At 40.2% G+C, this 21,085-nt stretch overlaps 1 protein-coding gene across 4 annotated transcripts in view; it reads left to right on the top strand.

The window, feature by feature from the left end:
* The window catches only part of TAOK1 (TAO kinase 1), a 99,388-nt gene that overhangs the window by 23,691 nt on the left and 54,612 nt on the right, over window positions 1-21,085 (top strand). For all 4 annotated transcript variants that reach the window (XM_039507669.1, XM_039507666.1, XM_039507667.1 and 1 more), the window contains exon 2: window positions 20,640-20,866. In XM_039507669.1, coding sequence (XP_039363603.1) covers window positions 20,735-20,866 — 132 coding nt within the window. In that variant the 5' untranslated portion in view covers window positions 20,640-20,734. The remainder of the gene's footprint in view (window positions 1-20,639; window positions 20,867-21,085) is intronic.

Genomic DNA, 21,085 nt, shown 5'->3' with positions numbered 1-21,085 from the left:
ATTGGTGCCTTCTTTGCGTTTTGTCAAATCTGCAGTGACAGTGTTCATAAGAACGGCCGTACCGGGTCAGACGAAAGGTCCATCTAGCCCAGTATCTGTCTACCGACAGTGGCCAATGCCAGGTGCCCCAGAGGGATTGAACCTAACAGGCAATGATCAAGTGATCTCTCTCCTGCCATCCATCTCCATCCTCTGACGAACAGAGGCTAGGGACACCATTCTTACCCATCCTGGCTAATAGCCATTTATGGACTTAGCCACCATGAATTTATCCAGTTCCCTTTTAAACATTGTTATAGTCCTAGCCTTCACAACCTCCTCAGGTAAGGAGTTCCACAAGTTGACTGTGCGCTGTGTGAAGAAGAACTTCCTTTTATTTGTTTTAAACCTGCTGCCTATGTTCTTATGTTGAGTTAGTCTAGCTCCCCTTATTAACATGTTAGCTAATATGGTTTAATTTACACATTTTTAAAAAACAGGAACTTCCTGGAAGCATGGATAGGGAAAGTGTTGTTCAGAAACATGTTAGCTGATCATAGTCAACCTTAAGGCTTGACTGTTGGCTAACATATTTGTGTACATGGTTTGCCTTGTCTACACTAGTTGCAAACTCCTTTTTATAGTCACATCAGTTAAAATATGGTAACTATTACATCTTAAAACACAACCTCTTTTCTCCACAGTCATGCCCTAAAAGTTTGTATGCTACTGCCACCTCCATACAGTCTTAGTTTCTTTGTGTTTATTCCTGATTATTAGCAATCACATGTATAAGATTAGGATATCTGCTACCTTCCAGTAATTCTTGATGGATTTGAAATAAGTATTAATACATGACTCTCTATTCCTGTTCACTTGCTGCTTGTACTTCAGGTGCCAAACAGAGATAAGTTCTGATCTTGAACCACTGGCCTCCTAAATTGCTGTGTGTAGTGGTTGACATAAGTAAGTTTTTTTTTTCATCCAACCAAATAAAATGTGTAGTTGAAACTGTACAATAAAATTGAATATTTGTTACTATCTTGAGGTTTCCTGAAAACTACTTTGTAATAAAAAACAAAAACAGAGAGAGAGAGAGAATCCACACTAGGGATGTGTGTTTTCCGCTAGACTAAAAGGAGAACAAAGACAGGGTTTGTTTTTGACTCATCCTCTTCCCACATGTGAGTTAACAACTTGTTCTGCTCAGTCATGTGAGCATAGGAGGCATAAATACTCAATTTGAGCTGGACTAAAGTGGACTAACTGCTTTTTCTTTGGAGGGTTCATAGCTGAGGAGGACTGTTACTGTGTTGTAGTAATGTGTGAAACTATAAATGTTCAATATACTCCATTTATGGACACTGATAATCTGATACAACAGACAAAATCTTCTTTTTAAACTCATTGTATGTAAACAGTGCATATGTTCTTGCTTGTGACATAGAAATGTGTCCTACCATTCACGGATCCGTCTTTAAGACAGAAGCTTATACAGCAGATATCTTCCCTGGCACGACTCCTCCTATTATCCACTTTCCAATGGGAAAGCACGTAGATGGGTCATTTCTTTGTAATGGAGAAATTGGCCTTTCACTGAACAGTCTGTTCTCAGCAGACTTCTTCCATATTTGTACAGTAGTGAAACAGACTTCAAATAGATACATTACTGGCAAGTAGTAAAATGTTATAATTTCTGTGCAGTCTTTCAGTAGGCTTTTTCTTAGAAACTGGCATTTAGTGTATCTTATAAACTGCTATGTTAACTATGTTTTCATAGCTAAGGAAATTGGAAAGGATGTTTGTTTGAGATCACTAAGAGATTAGTGGTCATGGAAATTACTGTCCCAAATTAGACCCATCATCCATCTAGTCCTACGTCCTATCTCTGAGTACTGAGTACCAGGTGCTTCAGAGAAGGTGCCAGAACCAACATGAAAAAATCCTGTCTGTCAGTGGATGTTCTCATCCATATAAATATCTAATCCTTTTTTGTTAATCTTACTAATCTTGGCCTTGTGGCAGTGAGTTCCGCAGTTTAATTCTGTACTGTTTTAAAATTATTTGTATTGATTTTAAATTTGCTTTCAATTTTACTGCGTATTCCCTTGTTCTTGAAGTCAGAGAGGGTAAGTAGGACCCCATTTACTTTTTTTTAATGCTACTATTTTTTTACCTGTAAAATATCTTCTCTCTAAATGTAGCAGTCCCAATACTTTGGCTCCCCAGATTTCGAATGTTATTGCCACCCATTTCTGAACCCCCTTCTATTTGTGCTACATCTTTTTTGAGATAGGGTGACCTGAAGTGAACACAGTATCCAGGTGTGAATGTACCATAGATTTATATAATGGCATTATAATATTTTCAGTATTATTTTTCTAACCCATTCCTTGTACATTGTAACCTCTTGTTTGCTTTTTTGGGTGTCTGCAGTCTTTTTCGTGAGAGTTACAGTTAATTTAGAATTCAGCTATATGTATTAGTATATATTATTCCTTCTGGTGTTGATTACTTTCCGTTTTTCAACATTGAATTTCATCTGTCATTTTGCTGTTCGCTTTCCTAGCTTTAGTAGGTTCCTCTTAAGTTCTTTAACAGTTGCCTGTAGACATAACTAACCTAAATAATTTTGTCATGTGCAAACTGTCAGCTCATTCCCTTTTCCAGATAACTAATATATATATTGTACAGTACCATCACAGGTGCTTGGATCATCTCTGTAAATCTTTCCTCCAGTTGAAAATTAATCATGTAGTCCTACTCTTTGATTTGTCTTTTAGGAGGTGTCTAATCCAGGACTGTACTTGACTTTCCAGCCCATGATTACTTAACTTTCATAATAGTGTCTTGTAAGGAGTTTGTCAAAGCCTTCTTGAATGTCCAAATAAACTTTTAGTTGATTCTTCTTTACTTGCTCTTTCGTTGACACACTCAAAAAATCCTAGTAGACTAGAGAGACCCTGTTTTCCTCTAGAGAAGCCATGCTGGTTTGTCCCTAGCTCATAATAACTATCTAGTTACTTTATAGGTCTATTTTTATAATGATTGCTTCAGTCAATTGTAGTAAAACTTACTGGTCTGTATTACTGAATCACCCTTAGCATTTTTGTGAAGATTATCAGTGATCGTTTACTTCTATCTAATCCTCTGGTGCTGTAGCCAGGCACGGCTCCATGCACCAGCACGCCAAGCGCATGCCTGAGGTGGCAAGCCACGGGGGGCGCTCTGCCGGTCGTTGCGAGGGCGGCAGGCAGGTTGCCTTTGGTGGCTTGCCTGTGGAGGGTCCGCTGGTCCTGCGGCTTCGACGGGCCTCGTGCAGGCGTGCCGCCGAATCCGCGGGACCGGGGACCTCCCCGCAGGCAAGCCGCCGAAGGCAGCCTGCCTGCCGTGCTTGGGGCGGCAAAATACCTAGAGCCACCCCTGGCTGTAGCTAATTTTAATGAAAGACTGCATATTTTTGTTAGCAGTGTAGCCACTTCATTGTTAAATTCCTTTGGAATTCTTGGACATGCACTTGCCTGGTCATGGCAACTTGCTTCTTTTTAATGTATGAACATATTCCAGCACCATCTCTCTTGACATATCAGTCTGTGACAGAACCTCATCTTTGTTACCTAAAAAGAGTAGGTCTGGATTAAATATCTTTCTCGGTGGTGAAGACTGAGGCACAGAAATAATTTAGATTCTCTTTAATACCCTTCTCCTCCTTAATTTGCTGTTTTTCTATCTGGTAGTCCAGGGGATTACCTGAGTTCTCCTGAAGGCTTTCCACTTAAATAATTTCATATTTGTTTTTAAGTCTCTATTTGATCTTCAAATTCCCTTTTAGCTTTCCTAATTTCTGTTTTATCTTTTTCCTGCTGTAGTTTGTTCCTTTTTATTAGCTTTGCTTGGGTTGGATTTCCATTTTCTGTATACCTCTTTGGCTTGAATGATTTCTTGGGCTTTGCCATTTAACTAGACCTTTTGTGTGTGTGTGTGTGAGTCCGTCAGTCCGTCTTCCTGCCTAGCCTTGTGGCTGGAGCTTGCATACGTCTGTGACTCGGTTATGGTGTAGGCTTAACTAGCTTTCATGCTCAGTTTAAGGTTATTAATTTTCTCACTTTTGAATGTAGGGTCTTTTTGATTAACTTCTTCTATTTAAATTTCCCTTTCTAAATGTTAATGTCTCAGTGCTAGTTTTGGTATTATTCCTTCCCCAAGGGAATGTAACTTCATTATATTGTGGACCCTATTGTATAGTAGCTCAAGTAATAGTTACTTTTTGAGCCTATATTACTTAATATTAGGTCAAGAACAGCCAGCCCTATTGTATACTCAGACATTAGCTGTTCCAGGAAGCAATTGTTTAAGGTGTCAAGAAAATGTTTCTCTCAGTTTATAATCCCACTGACATTTGACCAGTTTATATGCCAGGAGTTAGATTGTCCATTGTTACTGTTTCATTAGACTGAGTTGTCTCTTTGATCCACCTCAGCATTGTGCAGTTGGCAAGGAAGCTGGCAGTAAAACCTACTAATATATTGGAATTCTTACGTCTTATGATCAAAGGAGATGTGAATGTAAAAGTGTTAGAAGAATGAAGTAGCCACAGAGAATTGGCTGTAGTTGATTGGGAGTGGCTATAAGAGGATCAGATTAGTAAACTTTTTATGTAGCAAGGGATAAGTAGTTGGCAACTGTAGGCCAGAGTGGCTTGGAAATCAAGGTCTGTCTAAATATAGGACTAGTTGGAGTGCCATTAAAAACTAAGGCACCAATCTATCCTCTTTTAGCCCCTATGTGGGGTATACCTGAGACCTTTGTATTCCATTTTGACCATGGATCTTGGTTCTTATCCATAAGCCATTGTTGGCTCAAATTATCTATCATATTTTTCTCTAGTCAGAATTGAATGTCCAAGGAAGCCCCTGTCTCCTTTTGTGTTTGATTTAAATATATGTCAATTTATATGAAACCCTGAGTTAACGGGGGGGGATGTCGTAAGATATCACTATATGCTGCTCATGTCTCCTTAAACCCAACTAACCGTGGCACATCAGTTCATCTCTTCTCCAGGTGTTGAATGGTGTCTCTCTGATTGTAAAATTAATTTAACTAAATCTGAAGCCTTTTCATTGGGCAAGACAACTGCTCTTCAGGACTTATTACTTTGCTGCCCTACAAAATAAGCTGTAAATATCTTTCTCTCTCACTAATTAGCACAGACACAGTTGTCCCCTGGTCATTTCTAAAATTAGAGCAGACCTTGTAAGAAGTCCTCACAAGCTCATCATACTTTTGTTGTGTCAGTTTGATTCCGATGACACTAGTTCTAAGACCTGAATGCTTGCTCAAAAAATGTGACATTTACTGCCCTTTAAAGTCATCTGAAAGATGCTGTAGGTTTGACTGGTATGACCTGAAGTACTGTAGAAGACTGGGCCTCACAGCTACCCTGAGAATTGTATTCCCTAATTATAAGTTGTGCTACTGGGCTTCAAGACTCCAGCCATTGGAGACTCTGAATGCAAAAGATTCTTCCTCTTAGAATTATTGGAAAACTGCAGAATATTGTTCAGAGCATCCCATTTGAAAGTAAACCATGCCCATATTCCCCTCCTCTCCTTGCCCTTCCACGCTGACACTTTTTGTTCAGTCTGGCTGTGGTGGGACAGACGCTCACCCCAGTCAGGAAGGTGTTGAAAAGCTCCTCTGGGCACAGTCAGCCTCAGCCTGGTGCATCTATGAGGCCTGTCAAACCTGTAGAGGGGTGGCTCTTAAAAGAGAGGATCCAAGCCTGGTGCAGGGCAGTGCTTGAAGGGAAGCAGAGCTTGAACACAGAGCTCCCTAACTCCACAGAGTAGGCGCTGCTTACCAGGAAAGCTGCTGAAGAGCCTCTGCTGCCTGGACCCTTTGAAGAGGTAGAGGGACTGTCAGTACTGTGTTAACATTTTCACAGCCCAGGGCCGTCAGCCTGGGACCCTCCGACAGAGAGGAGTTGAGAACCCTGACCCTCTTGGTGCAGGTTATTTACCTTTTGTCTTGAGGGGGAACAGCAGGGTAAGCCCAGGCTGTTTTATGGGCTGTAGGAATATTTTGTTTGCCTTTTTCATTTTTAACTGCTGTTATGCCTGGCTGAGGGGAGAGCTGCCTCCTGAAAACAGCTGGAGGACCACAGCCCAAACCAGCGCCACAGTGATACCTACAATCAGGGAAGGACATGAGAGAGGTGCCTACTCTCTCCCTAAGGGGCGTCCTAGAGGAGCAACCTGTGACATTAGCAGTAAGTCACAAGCTTTATAGTCACCTTCTGTTCTTTTTATTGAATGTTTAAAATTCTCCTCCCTCCATTTAACTTAGTTTTGGGGAATACTGAGATTGTTACTTATCAAATGAATTTAACTATTATCAAATTAAGAACAGAGTTGAACCGGTTTGTGGGTCCTTTATTTTTGTAATATCTTACCAGATCTAAGAGGAACGGGAGGACTATGTACTGTAAATAATGTAAAGCTTCCAGAGCTCTGTTCTAATCCAACAGGTAGAATTTACTGCTGCTGAGCTGTCAGTTAGCTGAGGAGGTACAGAGGAATCTATTAGACAAAAACAACCACAGAACTTTTAGATACTTCGTCTAAGGCCCAGTCTACTTTGAAATGTTAAGTCAACATTGCTATGGCACCTAGGATGTGTGCCCTGATTGCCATAGCTAGGCCCATTTAATCCCTGGTATAGACACACCCAGGTCAATGGAAGAATGCTTCAGTCAACCGAGCTACCATTGTTGGGGGAGGTGGTGCTCCTACAGCAACATAAAAACCCCTTTCGTCGCTGTAGGCTGCATCTACACTACAGGGTTATGCCAACACAACTGTGGCATCATATCTATGCGGCTATCGTCCCCATAGCGTAGACATACCCTAATTCCACATAGTATGGCTCATATTTCCTCCAGTGGGTCATTAGCCTGCTTTCAGACAAGTCAGTTGCTGGCTCAGGGATAGTTTTCTTTCTGAAGAGCTGGTCAGTTTTGGTCTCCCTTCAGAACTATAGGCATGGTGGATGGACAACCCTGTTGCAGAGTTTAGGTTAGATCAAACAGTTCTCCTGAGGCTATTCTGTAAGGAGGTACAATAAGAGAGAGAGACGGTACAGGAAGATGAAGCAGAAATTGCCCCAAGGAGATTACACACAGAGAACCCCTCCACCTCATCCTTTTAAAAAACTTTGTGTGACCCTTGGTATGCACAGTTGAAAACAGAGTCTCAGTTGAGTGGCAGACTTGTCTCCACTGCAGACGAAGGAACACGCATCATGATTATAAAATGCTTGTTTGGACGTAGGCCAAAAGAAATACTCGATAGGGTTAACCAGAGAACCAGGTGCAGCTTCCTCCTCTCCCCGTTGTCTAAGGGTTCATCTCTGATGCTCACACAAATATAGATCAGAGGGAAGCTTGAAGAAAGATGGTCCAGTGAATAAGGTACTAGCCTGAGACTTCGGTTAAGTTCCATACTCTGTGACAGACTTCCTGTATGAACTTGGGCAAATCCTTTAGTCTCCCTGTGTTGGTTCCCCACTTGTAAAATGTGGTTAATAGCACTTCCCTACGTCCCAGAGATTTTGTGTGGATAAATACGTTTGAGTCACTTTGATGCTATAGTAACAGGGGCCGTACAAGTATCTAAGATAGCTAGCTATAGTTAAGGCTGCAAGTTTGTCACCGAAGTCACGGCTCAGGCAGCCCCTGCACTGATTTTACTGACCGTTGCTGGGTCAGTCTTGGGCCACAGTGCACCCCCCGCAGCAGAGTTTGGGTGTGGGAGGGGGTGAGGCAGGCTCTGGGCAGCGGTTACTTGGGGGGCTTTCTGGAAGTGGCAACATCCCCCTTGCTCAGCTGCTAGGTGGAGGCGTGGCCAGGCAGCTCTGCGCTGCCTCTGCCTACAGGCACTGCCCCTGCAGCTCCCATAGGCTGTGGTTCCTGGCCAATGGCAGCTGCGAAGCCAGCGCTTTGGGCCTAGGCAGGGCGCAGAGCTGGCTGGCCACGCCTCTGCCTAGCAGCTGAGCGAGGGGGATGTCGCCGCTTCTGGGGAGCCCCCCAGGTAAGTACCGCCCATAGCCCACCTCACCTCATCCCGTGCCCCCTCCCACACCCAAGCTCTGCTGCAGTTGGGGGGGGGGGAGAATGGGGAGGGGAGGCGCGGAGCCAGGTAAGAAGCCTGCTGGCCCTGCCAACCCCCCCAGCACCCGGGCCACCCTCTACGAGCACTTGCAGCGCCCTTGGGCAGGCCCCTCCCCCAAAGTTTTAGTCATGGGTATTTTTAGTTAAAGTCATGGACAGGTCACGGGGCCGTGAATTTTTGTATACTGCCTGTGACCTGTCCATGACCTTTACTAAAAATACCTGTGACTAAAACGTAGCCTTAGCTATAGTCCATCTCCTTTAGACTTTGGCAATAGAGGTGGCCCTGAATAAGAGAGAGGCCAATGCCTATACGCCATTGTTTTCCTACTCCCCAGAAGTTTGGGAGGGAACAGAGGAGTTCTGGATCTGAAGTACTTGAAGAAGTTTTTGTGAAAATGAAAATGCAAGAGGGATCCATATCTTATGGGGACTTTCTTTTGGCTATACACACCCTTCCACATCCTTATCTGCTCATAGACTCAGGGACTTCAAGGTCAGCAGAGATTATTGTGATCATCTAGTTTGATCTCCTGCATATCGCAGGCACAGAACTTTGCCCACCCACTTCTATAATAGACCCCTAACCTCTGGCTGAGTTACTGAAGTCCTCAAATCATGGTTTAAAGACTTCAAGTTACAGAGAATCCACCATTTAGACTGGTTTCCCTTGTTTAAGAAAGATGCATTCAAACTGGAACAGGTGCAGAGATCACAGGTTTGATCAACCCATACACTCAGGTCTCCTCCTCTGTCACGTCCCACTGATAAGTCTGCAGCTTATAGCAAAAATCTTTGTTGTTAGTTCCTAAATGCATGACATTGCACTTTGCACTATTAAATTTCATCCCATTTCTATTACTCAGGTTTACAAGGTCATCCAGATCTTCCTATATGATATTCCAGTCTGCTTTCATATTAACAATACCTCCCAGCTTTGTGTCATCCACAAAGTTTATTAGCGCACACTCACTTTTTGTGCCAAAGTCAGTAATAAAAATGTTAAATAAAATTGGTCCCAAGACTGATCCGTGAAGAACTCCACTATTGACTTCCCTCCAGCCTGACAGTTCACCTTTCGTTATGATTCGCTGTAGTCTTCCCTTTAACCAGTTCCTTATCCAACTTTCAATTCTCATATTAATAGTCATCTTTTCCAATTTAACTAATAATTTCCCATTTGGAACTGTATCAAATGCCTCACTGAAATCTAGGTAGATTAAATCTACTGCATTTCCTTTGTTCAAAAAAATCAGTTATCTCCTCAAAGGAGGAGATCAGATTGGTCCGGCATGATCTACCTTTTCTAAAACGTGTTGTATTTTATCCAAATTACCATTCATCTCTGTGTCTTAACTACTTTCAAAATTTGTTCCAAGACCTTGCATACAATTGAGGTCAAACTAATCTTATGGCAGTTTGCTTTGCCAATGGCAATTTGCTTTGCCAATGGTTGGCACCATTTTCAGTACAGATCCTTACCTAGGGTGTTTATTTAAGTCTTTTGGAGGTTCTACTAGCAGCTCTCAGACAGGAAACAGTTCATATCTGTATCTTGTTTGATGACCTTCTGCTCTGGGCCCCATCCAGATGCAAGGCCCCGGTGGGCACCCTACTAGCAGTGCAAGTACCAGGGGAGCATAGCTTTGAGATAAACTGGGAGAACCATTAGTTCTTAGCTATTTAAAGTTATTCATGTGGGGTGCAGTTTGTCACAAAGCATTCATTTCTAAGGAGTGAAAGCAGAAGTTAACAAAATCTATGTAGTGAGTTCAGTATTCCTTCAGAATGCACAATCCAGTCCTGCCCATGTCTTCTGTACATATATGCAACAGGGGCTAAATTCCACATAGTGCCTTTCTAGATTTTTTTTCTCCTATTGCGTCCCCTGGACTTATCATCACTTCCAACCAAGATCAAGGTCCGTTCAGAAGTGTCCATATCACATCAATCGTAGATGATGAATAACAGATGTTGGAAGGCTCTCAAAATCTCAGAACTAGACAAAACAGAGGTAACGTGCCAATTTAGGGGGTGGCGGAGCACCTTCAGCATAGGAATAGTCCAAGGCACATAGTCTAACAAAGAGAAGACGCTATGTCAACTGCCTAAAACTGCAAGCCATCCTGCAAGACCTGAAGATATTCTTACATTCAATGTCAGACATCCACATATGTGCCATGGTGTAATTGAGCATGGAGATAGAAGCCAGGTCACGTGCTATGCAAGGAAAGGGCCAGATACTATTGATGGGCAAGGAAAATAACCTGTTCACCTGGGCAATGTACATCAAAGGGAAAAACAGCCCAACCGTAGATTGTCAAACCAGGCGAAGTATGGACCTTGTGAGCAGGAGCCTACGTTGAGGAGTGCTTTGACGCGGATCCAAGTTTGTATGTATTCCTGCTGTACCTGCTTCTGCCCTGGACGGCACCGAAAGTCAGAAAGGAGAGGACTTCCATCGTTCTGGTGGCGTCATGGTGACTGCAGAGACCCTGAATTTTGGAACCAGTAAACATGATAACAGAACCACTGTTGTGTGTGCCACATAAAAAGGCACCTGACTGCCCCAAGGATCCCTTCATGCAACCTGACTGCAGCAGACTAGCCAGCTGCCTGCCCTTTGACAGGGAGCAATTAAAGGAGGAGGGCTATTTGGCCAGGTAACCTCTACTCTTTCCATTTCCAGATAAGCTCTATCAATTGAGTAAATATATTATCTTGGTAAAATTTTAAATGCTGCTTTAGAGAGCAGAGTTACACCAAGATCAGCAAAAATACATCATGTACAGTGCTAGAGTTCCTTCAGGACAATTTCACCGTGGGTTTAAATGCACTGAAATGTAAGGTATGCACGTCAACGCTACTCAGTGTGCTGGGAGTGTCAGAGGGAAGAATGTATATATGCAGGCATTGAATTTGTTCAAGAAGCCTTACTTGTACACCTTCAACAACTACACAGCGGGACTCCACCTTGGGACATCAGATTGGTGTTCAGTATCATTGTGGTACGTCCTTTAGAACTTCTGAGGGAGGTTTCTTTTTATTACCTTTCTGTCAAGTGGGGTTTTTATAGCAGTTATGTCAACAGTCTAGAACCAGACAAATATTGGAATTAGGAACTCTGCACAACTTCAACATTTTTCTTACAGACAGAATAGTTCTTGGGATCATCTTAGAATTTCTCCTTAAAGTCAACTCCATGTCCCATAAATCACAGGATGTAACACTGATGTTCTTGTGTCTCAAGCCATCATGCCCATCAGAAAAGCTATGGCATACCTTGGATGCTTGTATGTCATTAAAAAAATATAAAAAACATTTAAAGATAAAACTAGCTAGTTCAGGAAATATATCTCAGTATTTGTGCTCCATCATCTAACTGTAAGGAACAAAAAGTAATTCTTTGATCTCTAGATAGCCAGCTGGTGTGTATTGGTCACATATATGTCAAAGATCTTATCTGTGTCTATATTCAGGCCACACTTTCTGAGAGTAGTAGTGGACTCTTGGGTACACACATACACTCAAGAAGAAATCTGCCAATCTCCATGCATTCCTTCAGAAAGTTCTTCAAAGTTACAATATGCCAGTGTCATCGCATGCTGTTCTTGGGATGATGGTGTGGCATGTTGTAGAGCAGCAGTCAATCAGGAAACCTTGGAAACTGGGAAATATATGAACCTTATTATTCAAAGAAAGTAAACTTTGGAATAAGCATTTATGGTTTTTCCTCTTCTATCTGTATGCTAGATATGCTGTTTGACTCTTCTTTCCGTATGTTGTGGTCTTGCTTTGCAAGATTGGAGTTGTTTTTTTTTTTTTAATATCAATAATGTAAGTAGATACTACCGTATGCCTACTCTGCTTGATGCATCAACCTTGATAAAAAAGGAAGCATGCTTGAGCTACATGGTTAGACACTATGTTGGAAAAAATCTTTTATAGACGTTTGACATAAGTTATGAAGCTTGTGCTGTTGGAGTAGTTGGTGTCTTTGTGATAGCATGGAGGAATGTGAACTCTCAAGTACCTTTCCAGAAGTAAATGAAACATCAACTGCTCCACGTTTGTCTACTAAAAGCAACTTGCATTCTATAATTTAAATCTTTTAGCTTAATTTTCTTGTCTTACTTATATATGTAACTACTGCATTGTACGTTCATTTTCAGAATCTATCAGTAAATAGCCAAAAGATATAAAGCACTGAAAGGGGAATTACTAGTTTGCTTATTGGTTTTTTTTAAAATTTATATTTGTGAGTCAGGCCTTAAATCTCCAATTTAAAATGGATAGATATTTTGACATATCAGTTTGTATTTTAAGCATTCTTTTTTTTCTCGCTTTAGCTTCAAGCATACATGAGAATAAAAGAAAAATTTGTAAAAAGTCAATGGTTTCAGTAGTTCCAGTTTAATGTATTTATGATAGTGGTGGTAATTTTTGCTGTCAATTGGAAACCATTCAGGAAAATGCTAATAGGGCGTTGAGAGGATAATTTAATCTCTTCTTCATATGCTCCTTGGAACTGACCCATATGCAAGAAACAAAATCCCTTTTTTGACAGTTGTATGATGAAACTCGTTTCTCATCTATTTTATGCTATTACGTTCAGTCCTGCCAGAGGAAATTACTCTCAAAATTTAGTAATTGTTTACGCTATTTGTGGATTAGATGCTGTAAAAATCCTAAATACCAATTTCCCAATGGAGCTATGGATGAGCAGCAGTTTCAAAGGCCAATGTGGTGCATTTTTGGTTTTTTGTTTTATTTGTTGGATTGTTTACTTTATAATCTTTAATGTTAGCAGAAATAGCTCAATTTTTTTTTAGCTACTAGTGACATTAATTCGTTTTTAAGTGTGATAGGGAAGCTGTACGTTTAGCGGTGGTAAGTCATCCAATACCTGACACTAAAGATAGGTTTTCAGGGATTTGACTATGGCCATGGCTACGCTACGAGCTAGGGGTGTGATTCCCAGCTCCTGTAGATATACTCATGCTATCTCTCATTTCAGCTTGCACATTAAAAATAGTAAGATAGCCACAGTAGGCTGGGGCATGGAAGTGCCACCACTGTTGCTGCCTGTGGTACTGTGGTTTCACTGCTATTTTTAATGTGCTAGCTCAGATGAAAGTTAGCACAAGTATGTCTGTGCAAGCTGGGAATCATACCCCTAGCTCATAGGGTAGACAAAGCCTATGTGAAGGGTAGTTTATAGTGTGGAGGGTGGCAATAACTTAGCTAAAAGCAAAACCCACTCCAAAGTCACAAATGACTTGTTTGAACTTGGTGATGGAGGAACCTTCAGCTGATCATCCTTGTGGTCCATTGGGCATCATGTCCGTCCAGCTTCCTCATGTTGTGTGCTGTGTTTGATACCTAATGAAATGGGAAGTGACAGAGCATGGTAAACTATTTTACAACACACAAGTCTGTTGTGTGCCTCCACCTCTGCTTATATGAGTTATGGTCACCAGAATTTAACAAATATCTATTTTTTAAAATTGAGAGATATTGAGTTTGTTAATTCTTTGAAGTTGAATCTGTGGGAGAATGTGTGCTGTATTGTACCGCTAATAATCTGATTTACACACAAGCCTGCACACTAATCTTAGAGTTTTACTGTTTATAGCCTTTTGAATAGCCTTCTGGAGCTAAAGTTGTTCCTTTGATGCAGTAATACTTGGCACAGTCTAATACATTCTAATTGTCTTTGCTTCTCACCGGCTTTAGTCTGGGTGTGATTCTGAAAGTTGATCATTGTAGATATGGAGAAATCTCAACTAATGTAATTAATAGGCTTCTGCAGTGAATTCTAAATATAGTCTGTTTGTTTATTACGTTTAATACCTTGAAGATATTGCAAATAATTACCCATGATATGTTGGTGGCACAGATACATTTTACTGTACTGTTAGATAAGAACGGCCATACTGGGTCAGACCAATGGTCCATCTAGCCCAGTTTCCTTGTCTTCTGCCAGTGGCCAGTGCCAGCTGTGTCAGAGAGAATGAACAGAACAGAGCAATTTCAAGTGATCCATCTTCTATCATCCAGTCCCAGCTTTTAGCAGTTGGAGGTTTAGGGACACCTGGAGTATGGGATTGCATCCCTTACCATGTTGGCGAATAGACATGGATGGACCTATCCTCCATGGATTTATCTAATTCCTAGTTTTAACTCAGTTATACTTTTGCCCTTCACAACATGCTATGGCAATGAGTTCCACAGGTTGACTGTGTTGTGTGAAGAAGTACTTTCTTATGTTTGTTTTACATTCGGTGCCTATTAATTTGATTGGGTGAACCCTAGTTCTTATGTTATGCGAAGGGAGAAATAACACTTAAACTTTTTCTTCATACCACTTACGATTTTGTAGACCTCTACCATATCTCTCCTTAGCCATCTCTTTTCTAAACTGAATAGTCCCAGTCTTTTAAGTCTCTCCTCATATGGAATCTATTCCATACCCCTCATTGTTTTTGTTGCCCTTCTCTGTACGTTTTCCAATTCTAATATATATTTTTTGAGGTGAGATGACCGGAACTGCACTCAGTATTCAAGGTGTGGGTGTACCATGGATTTACTGTGCAAGTGAGGCTCTGTCTATACAGGCATAACAGCGGAATTTTAACAGCCCTGTTGCGGCTGTCCTTAAACTTTGTTGTAAGGCCTACATAAGACAGGGCTTAAATCTACACTTGGCATATGGCAGTGGAGGATGCAGAGCTTTGTTTGTACTGCCCTTAAGTATCCCACTGGATCTTAGTGACGGGGGTGGGGTCTTACTTTAGCAAGGGATGACATGGGTAACAGGTAGGCAGAAAACACGAAAGAGAACAGGTCTTCCAAATGTGTGTGTTTTCCCCTTTCTCATTTTGCAAGTTCATGATGTCAGTGGTTCTGAGGGGTGTGTATGTATATAATAAACATAATTATAGGCAGCATAAAATTGTATGTACACATGGACTTTCACGGGTGTGTTCATGCAATTTCTACTAATTGATCAGATGAAAGTAATTTGATAAAACATTTTGGCCTGTAATCAGTTTCATTTCAGTGACATTACCAGTACCCAGTAAAATAAACAGAGTGCAGACTCTAGTATGTGTAAAAGGAGTTGGTCAGAATTTATATTACCTTGATCCTTCTCTGGTTTGATTAGAATGAATATATATATATATAAAAATTATATATATATATAATTTTTTTTATTTCATCAACTTTTTGGAGTAACTTTGATTCTGAGTGGAATTGTCAAATTAAAATACAGTTCAGTCATTATTAATATTTTATATAATATATTTTCTTAAATATGGATGATCACCAAAGAGGCATATTGTATAATTTGAGTTTTATGCAACAATGTAGCTGCACTAATGCAGAGCTCTAGTGCAGAGGCACTGCACTGGAGCAAAAAGTGCATTGCATGCATGTAGCGTTACCCTAAGTTTGAAAATTAAAGTGCTGTGGTATATGTTTGGCACAGCAGGATTTAGATAAATCAGCATTAGCAGATAAAATAAGAATAATTGCCTTCAAATACCAATGGCATTGAGAGGTTTGAGTGACTTCATATGAAGAGAATACAACCATAGCAATTGTATGAAATACCAAAATTCATAAGAATTGAATCCTTCAGTTTTCAATTCAATTTGGTTGTGATCTTCTATGTTGTACTATGATATATCTGCATTATTACTGCATCTAAAATAATGCATGTACACTTTCCTCTCTCTCTCTCTCTCTCTCTCTGAAATCTCCTTTCCTCCTTCCAACTCCCACCTCTTCCAAAAATTAAAGCATCTTTGTTCCAAGAAAGAGAGTAACGAGGTGGATAAAAATTGATTTTTTTATTTAAATTGGATTTTTCTGATTTTATTTAAATTATATATTTTTCTTTTTTAAAATAAACCTGTTTAAAATGAAATCTGAATTTAATATAAAGTATGTTATGGCCTAAACTTATTCTAATCTCTTTAAACATTTTAAAATAAATATGTAGAATCCATGAGCCTCTATCTAAAACCTTGAGATAAAGGCTGCTTTTCTATATACAGACAGAATCAGGGGAAAACATCTAACTTTTGAGTTTGAGCTTTATAAATATGGCACTCTAGACCATATACTGTATTAAGGGCTTGTTTTGTTTAATAAAAATACATTTTATACACTTTTTTGTGTGTTTAACTTCCAGTTACTATCCTAATGCAGCTTGACACAAATCATGAGTAAAAAGTTAATTCTCTAGTAAATAAGCAATATATTATTCACCATTTTTTAACATACTGAAATTGTACAATTAATAAGAATCTGAAAATATTAAGCTATATAATTGCTTGAATAAATGTATATAGTTATAGTGTACCTCGTAGGTAGCATAAAGTTGTACCAAGTCTTATGTAAAGGTTCTAGTTAGTTGCAAAGTAACATGTTTTAATAGTTATATCAACCTACGAGAATGCATCTTTCTTTAGAAAATGACTGAAATAGAAATGGAAAAGTTGATTAAAATCAGTTATTTAAATTTAGGCTTTCCACTTGGTGATTTAAATCATGAATTAAATTGCTGATTTAAATGGTCTTGATTTAAATCTCCACCCTGGCAGGGTAGAGTGTTTGAACTGATAGACTTGCTGAACCTTCATGTGTGTTGTGTACTTCCTGCTTCAGAAAAAGACAAGGGATAGTTAATGTTACAACTTTTTTTTTTAAGTGGAACTATTTAATTGTACAATAAAGCAAAAGACAGCAAGAAGATGTAAAGCTATTTAATGGGTGGAAATTGTGCTCTATGTCTTGGCAATGCTTGTTCATTTTAAACTTACACAAGGATAGGCATAACATCATGTATAAATTTGTAACTATTGCACTAAAATTAGTTTGTGTGTGTGTGTATATATATCTACACACACACACACATATATTATGTACTTTAAATATAAAGTAGTAATTATGTTCAAGATTCAGGATAATCAAACTTTGAGACTACAAAGAAAATTTATTTTAAGGTATTTGAAATAACAGATAAATAGTCCTGACGTTTTTGCTGGTCCCGCTTTAATTTGCCATTTAGTAGTGAAGTAAGGCAGGGAACCAGCCTCACACGACTTCTGTACAAGTAGTCAGTTAGCCTGGAGGGAGTTTCAGCACTGGTAAAAAGCCCTGCCTGTTGATGACATTTCACAGGCATACTCAAAAATCATGCCAAGAATGAGAATAGTGGCTAGTTTGAGGGGGACAACCCTGTAATCTGTCTCAGCTCTGTGTATCTAGGATTCGCATTCTCTCTCTCTCTCTCTCTCTTTCTCAGATGCACTTATAAAGGGGACATGTGACTTTTGGCCATATTGGCAGGTTTGTCCAAGCCTAGACCCCACTGATTAACAGATGTAAGGGAAAGAGCATTGTGGGATTGCAGCAGTTGCTTTTGAACAACAATGTCCTTTTTGTAAGAATCTGATGCTTTTTAAAAGATGCAACATGACATCATTACCGTTGATCCAAGAAACATTCCTTCAATACTACTGAGTGTGCTGTGGTTATCAGCTCCCTTCCCCCATTCCTTTCTCTTGCCTCTCTGACTTATGGTTTTTGTCTATTGTTCAGCTCTAGACTGTAAATGCGAAACAGTTGTCTTTTAATGTCATGTTCTTTTTAGGGCTGGAATCAAATATAATATTGTTGACCTTTTTGCTTTTCTATCACATCTGTTTTAAATGAAGTACATTTCAGGTGTCTACTAAATTGCAGCTAATTCTTGTTCTCTCCTGTGTGAAACCTTAAGAGATAAAAATAGATAATACTTAGTCCTGCCTCAGTGCAGGGGACTGGACTAGATGACCTTTCAAGGTCCTGTCCAGTCCTACATTTCTGTGATAAGATTGAGCTACTAATATATATATATATAATTCTTGTGCTAATCATATGTTTTAATATAAATGAACAGATAAATTAATAGGTTGACATCAGTGTCACTGTAATGGCACCTGCATAAATAAATACATAAAACACATTAATAATTATATGTGCACAACAGTTCATAATTCCATTTAATTTCTTATACTCAATCCATCACTGTGGTACACCTCTACCTTGATATATTGCTGTCCTCGGGTGCCAAAAAATCTTACTGCGTTATGGATGAAACTGCGTTATATCGAACTTGCTTTGATCCACCGGAATGCGCAGCCCTGCCCCACGGAGCACTGCTTTACCATGTTATATCCGAATTTGTGTTGTATCAGGTCACGTTATATCGGGGTAGAGGTGTATCTGCATGTGTAATTGTTCCTTAGGTGTTGAGAATGGGCTATCATGGAAACACATTTATGGTTATATTACAAATGTTTAAAATTCTAGCTGTTTGGAGGTACATTATGGAAATCCTGGATTTTGCTTGATTTTCTTGCATCCTATCTCCCAAATCCCTCTTAGCCAGACAAGCTGGAGAGTCATGCAGCATCCTAGCTTGGCTGTGCTCAAACACAATAGTGCTTTCCATGGTGTGATTCTGGCAGTTGCTTGAAACTAACAAGGATCATGTTGTCTTTGTCAGTTTCACATGCTGCTGGTGCCTAGAGGAAAATACTACTATGCACAAGCACTTAAGGAGCATTATTTTTTTCTGTAGGAGTCGCTTCCGGGGGAGGGGCAGAACCAATTATTCAACAGAGGTCTGGAGACTTGAAGAGAGGTGGGGGTATAGAGACCAGAAAAGGAGACAATTGGGCAGGGATAATTACCTTTAAACATAACGCTTAAACTCAGATTTATGGTCCTTGTCTGCTATGAAGTTAAAAACCTCCTGTAGGTTTAACATACAAAATGTAAAGTGTGGAAATGTAAACCTTGACTAGACAGAACAAAAAGATTTGGAGAAGAAAGTGGACAGCATGTTAGCTATTTGCCAGTGATACAGTTGTTTTGGTTGGTAACATTTTATGGAGGATTGTGAGAAACTCCCATTGCCAAGGCCTTGTCCTCACTAGGCGAAAATGTGAGTTTTTAACATGTTAGCGAAAATCCTAGAGTAGACAAGGCAAATTGTTGTTGTTTTAACTTGTGTTAGCTGGTCCAGGTAAACCCTAACATGTTAGAACTGCAACTGCCCTGTCTACAATAGGATTTTAACACATTAAAAGTACAGCTTTTTTCCTAGTGTAGACATGGTCCAAAATGGCGTATACATTTTGGATAAATGTAAGGCAAAGCACACTTAAAACACAAAACACTTCACACATGCTAATGGCTTCTGAACTTTCAGGTTCTTCTGTGAAAAGCTATTGGAGATGGCTTAATGCAAATAGCTTTGTTATGTGCTTATAGCAGTTTGTCTGAAGGGACAGACACATGTTACTCTTTCTGATTTTGGTCACCATCCCTCTAAGATGTGGATAGTGATAGAAAATATCAAGAGCAGGCATATAATATAGAGGTCTTGAATTTACGTATCAGAAGAGACTGAAAAGTCTGAGGGTATGGGCTTGTCTACACTGCACCTCTGTAGAGCTTCAGTGAAGATGCCACCTACACCAATGGGAGGGTTAGGTAATTCATCTCCCTGAGAGGTGACAGCCTAGGTTGACAGGAGAGTTCTCCCGTTGACGTAGCGCTGACTACACTGGGGGTTAGGTTGAGTTAGCTGCGTTATTCAGGTGTGTGAATTTTTCACACCCCTGCACGACCTAGTTATACCGACCAAATTCTCCTTTTGACCTAGCTACCACCTCTCGGAGGTTATCTAGGCTGATGAGAGAGCCCCCCCGCCCCATGGGGGTAGGTAGCACTAGCATGGTGCAGCTGCAGCATTTCAAGGGCAGACAAGCCCTTATTTAACTATGAAAAGAGAAGGGTTAAAGGTGATTTGACGGAAGTATTGAAAATTAGTGACAGTTGATCAGTACCTCCTTTTTAGCCTGTGGTCTAATCAAAGAAGAAGGTAATACTGAATTAAATGAAGCTAAAGGGCAGTAAGTTTAGAACCAAGGAAGGAAATGTTCCTTTACACACACTATAAGCAGGAGAATTCACTATTGCCAGAGGTCATCGAGACACATACTGTTGGGTTGATTTTTAAAAAGGAGCAGATAATTATATAACCACTGACATCTGTATCTCTGCAAATGAAAGATCACATGGGGAATTAAGCCTTCATAAGCTGGTCAATTTTTGTAGGCCTGGAAGGAATTTTTTCCCATTAGATCCCTGCATGATTGGCTAAGTGGATTGTAGGTGGGTTTTCATTTTTTGTGTGCCTTCCATAGAGGGATAAGTTGCAGGCCTCTGTTGAAGGCAAGATACCAGACTTGCGTAGCAGTTGGACTGATTGGTATAGCAACTCCTGTGTTAACAGCATCACTCGTTATGAGTGGGATGCTTGGTCTACAAGAAATTTGGACTCTGCTTATCTATAGACTTCAGTAATGAGTTGCTTTGCTCTGGCTCTGAGATTCGTAATCAGTGATAAGTTGTAATGTTTTTTTTACAGTAATCCATGGTGAAGAGGCCCCATTCATACAGATGAACAAAGGGTTGAGGCAGCACTTTCAACCCAGATAGTCAGTCGGCTAACTGCCCAGCAGGATGCCATCAACCAGCCGAGCGGGCAGCCTGAAGGACCCAGAAATTGCAGAGCTCTTCTTCAAAGAAGATCCAGAAAAACTCTTCACAGATCTCCGAGAGATTGGCCATGGAAGCTTTGGAGCAGTTTATTTTGTAAGTAATTTGAATAGACGGTAACTTGTGAATATTAGCTGGCTAATTTTTAACTCTGGATATTGCTTTTTTACTACTTATTGAGGAAAATTAACTAGTCTGAAACATTTGCGGTTTTTATGGTAGGCTCTTTGGGTGAGGGAGGGTGGTCTTGTTATGTGTTTGCACAGTGTCTAGCACAATGGGGCCTCAATCCCTCCCTTGAGTCCCTAGGTGTTA

This window comes from Mauremys reevesii, linkage group 20 (assembly GCF_016161935.1).
Source record: "Mauremys reevesii isolate NIE-2019 linkage group 20, ASM1616193v1, whole genome shotgun sequence".
In the NCBI taxonomy this organism is placed as follows: Eukaryota; Metazoa; Chordata; order Testudines; family Geoemydidae; genus Mauremys; species Mauremys reevesii.
Note: the sequence above shows the minus strand (reverse complement) of the source record. Positions and strands in the feature narration are given on the sequence as shown.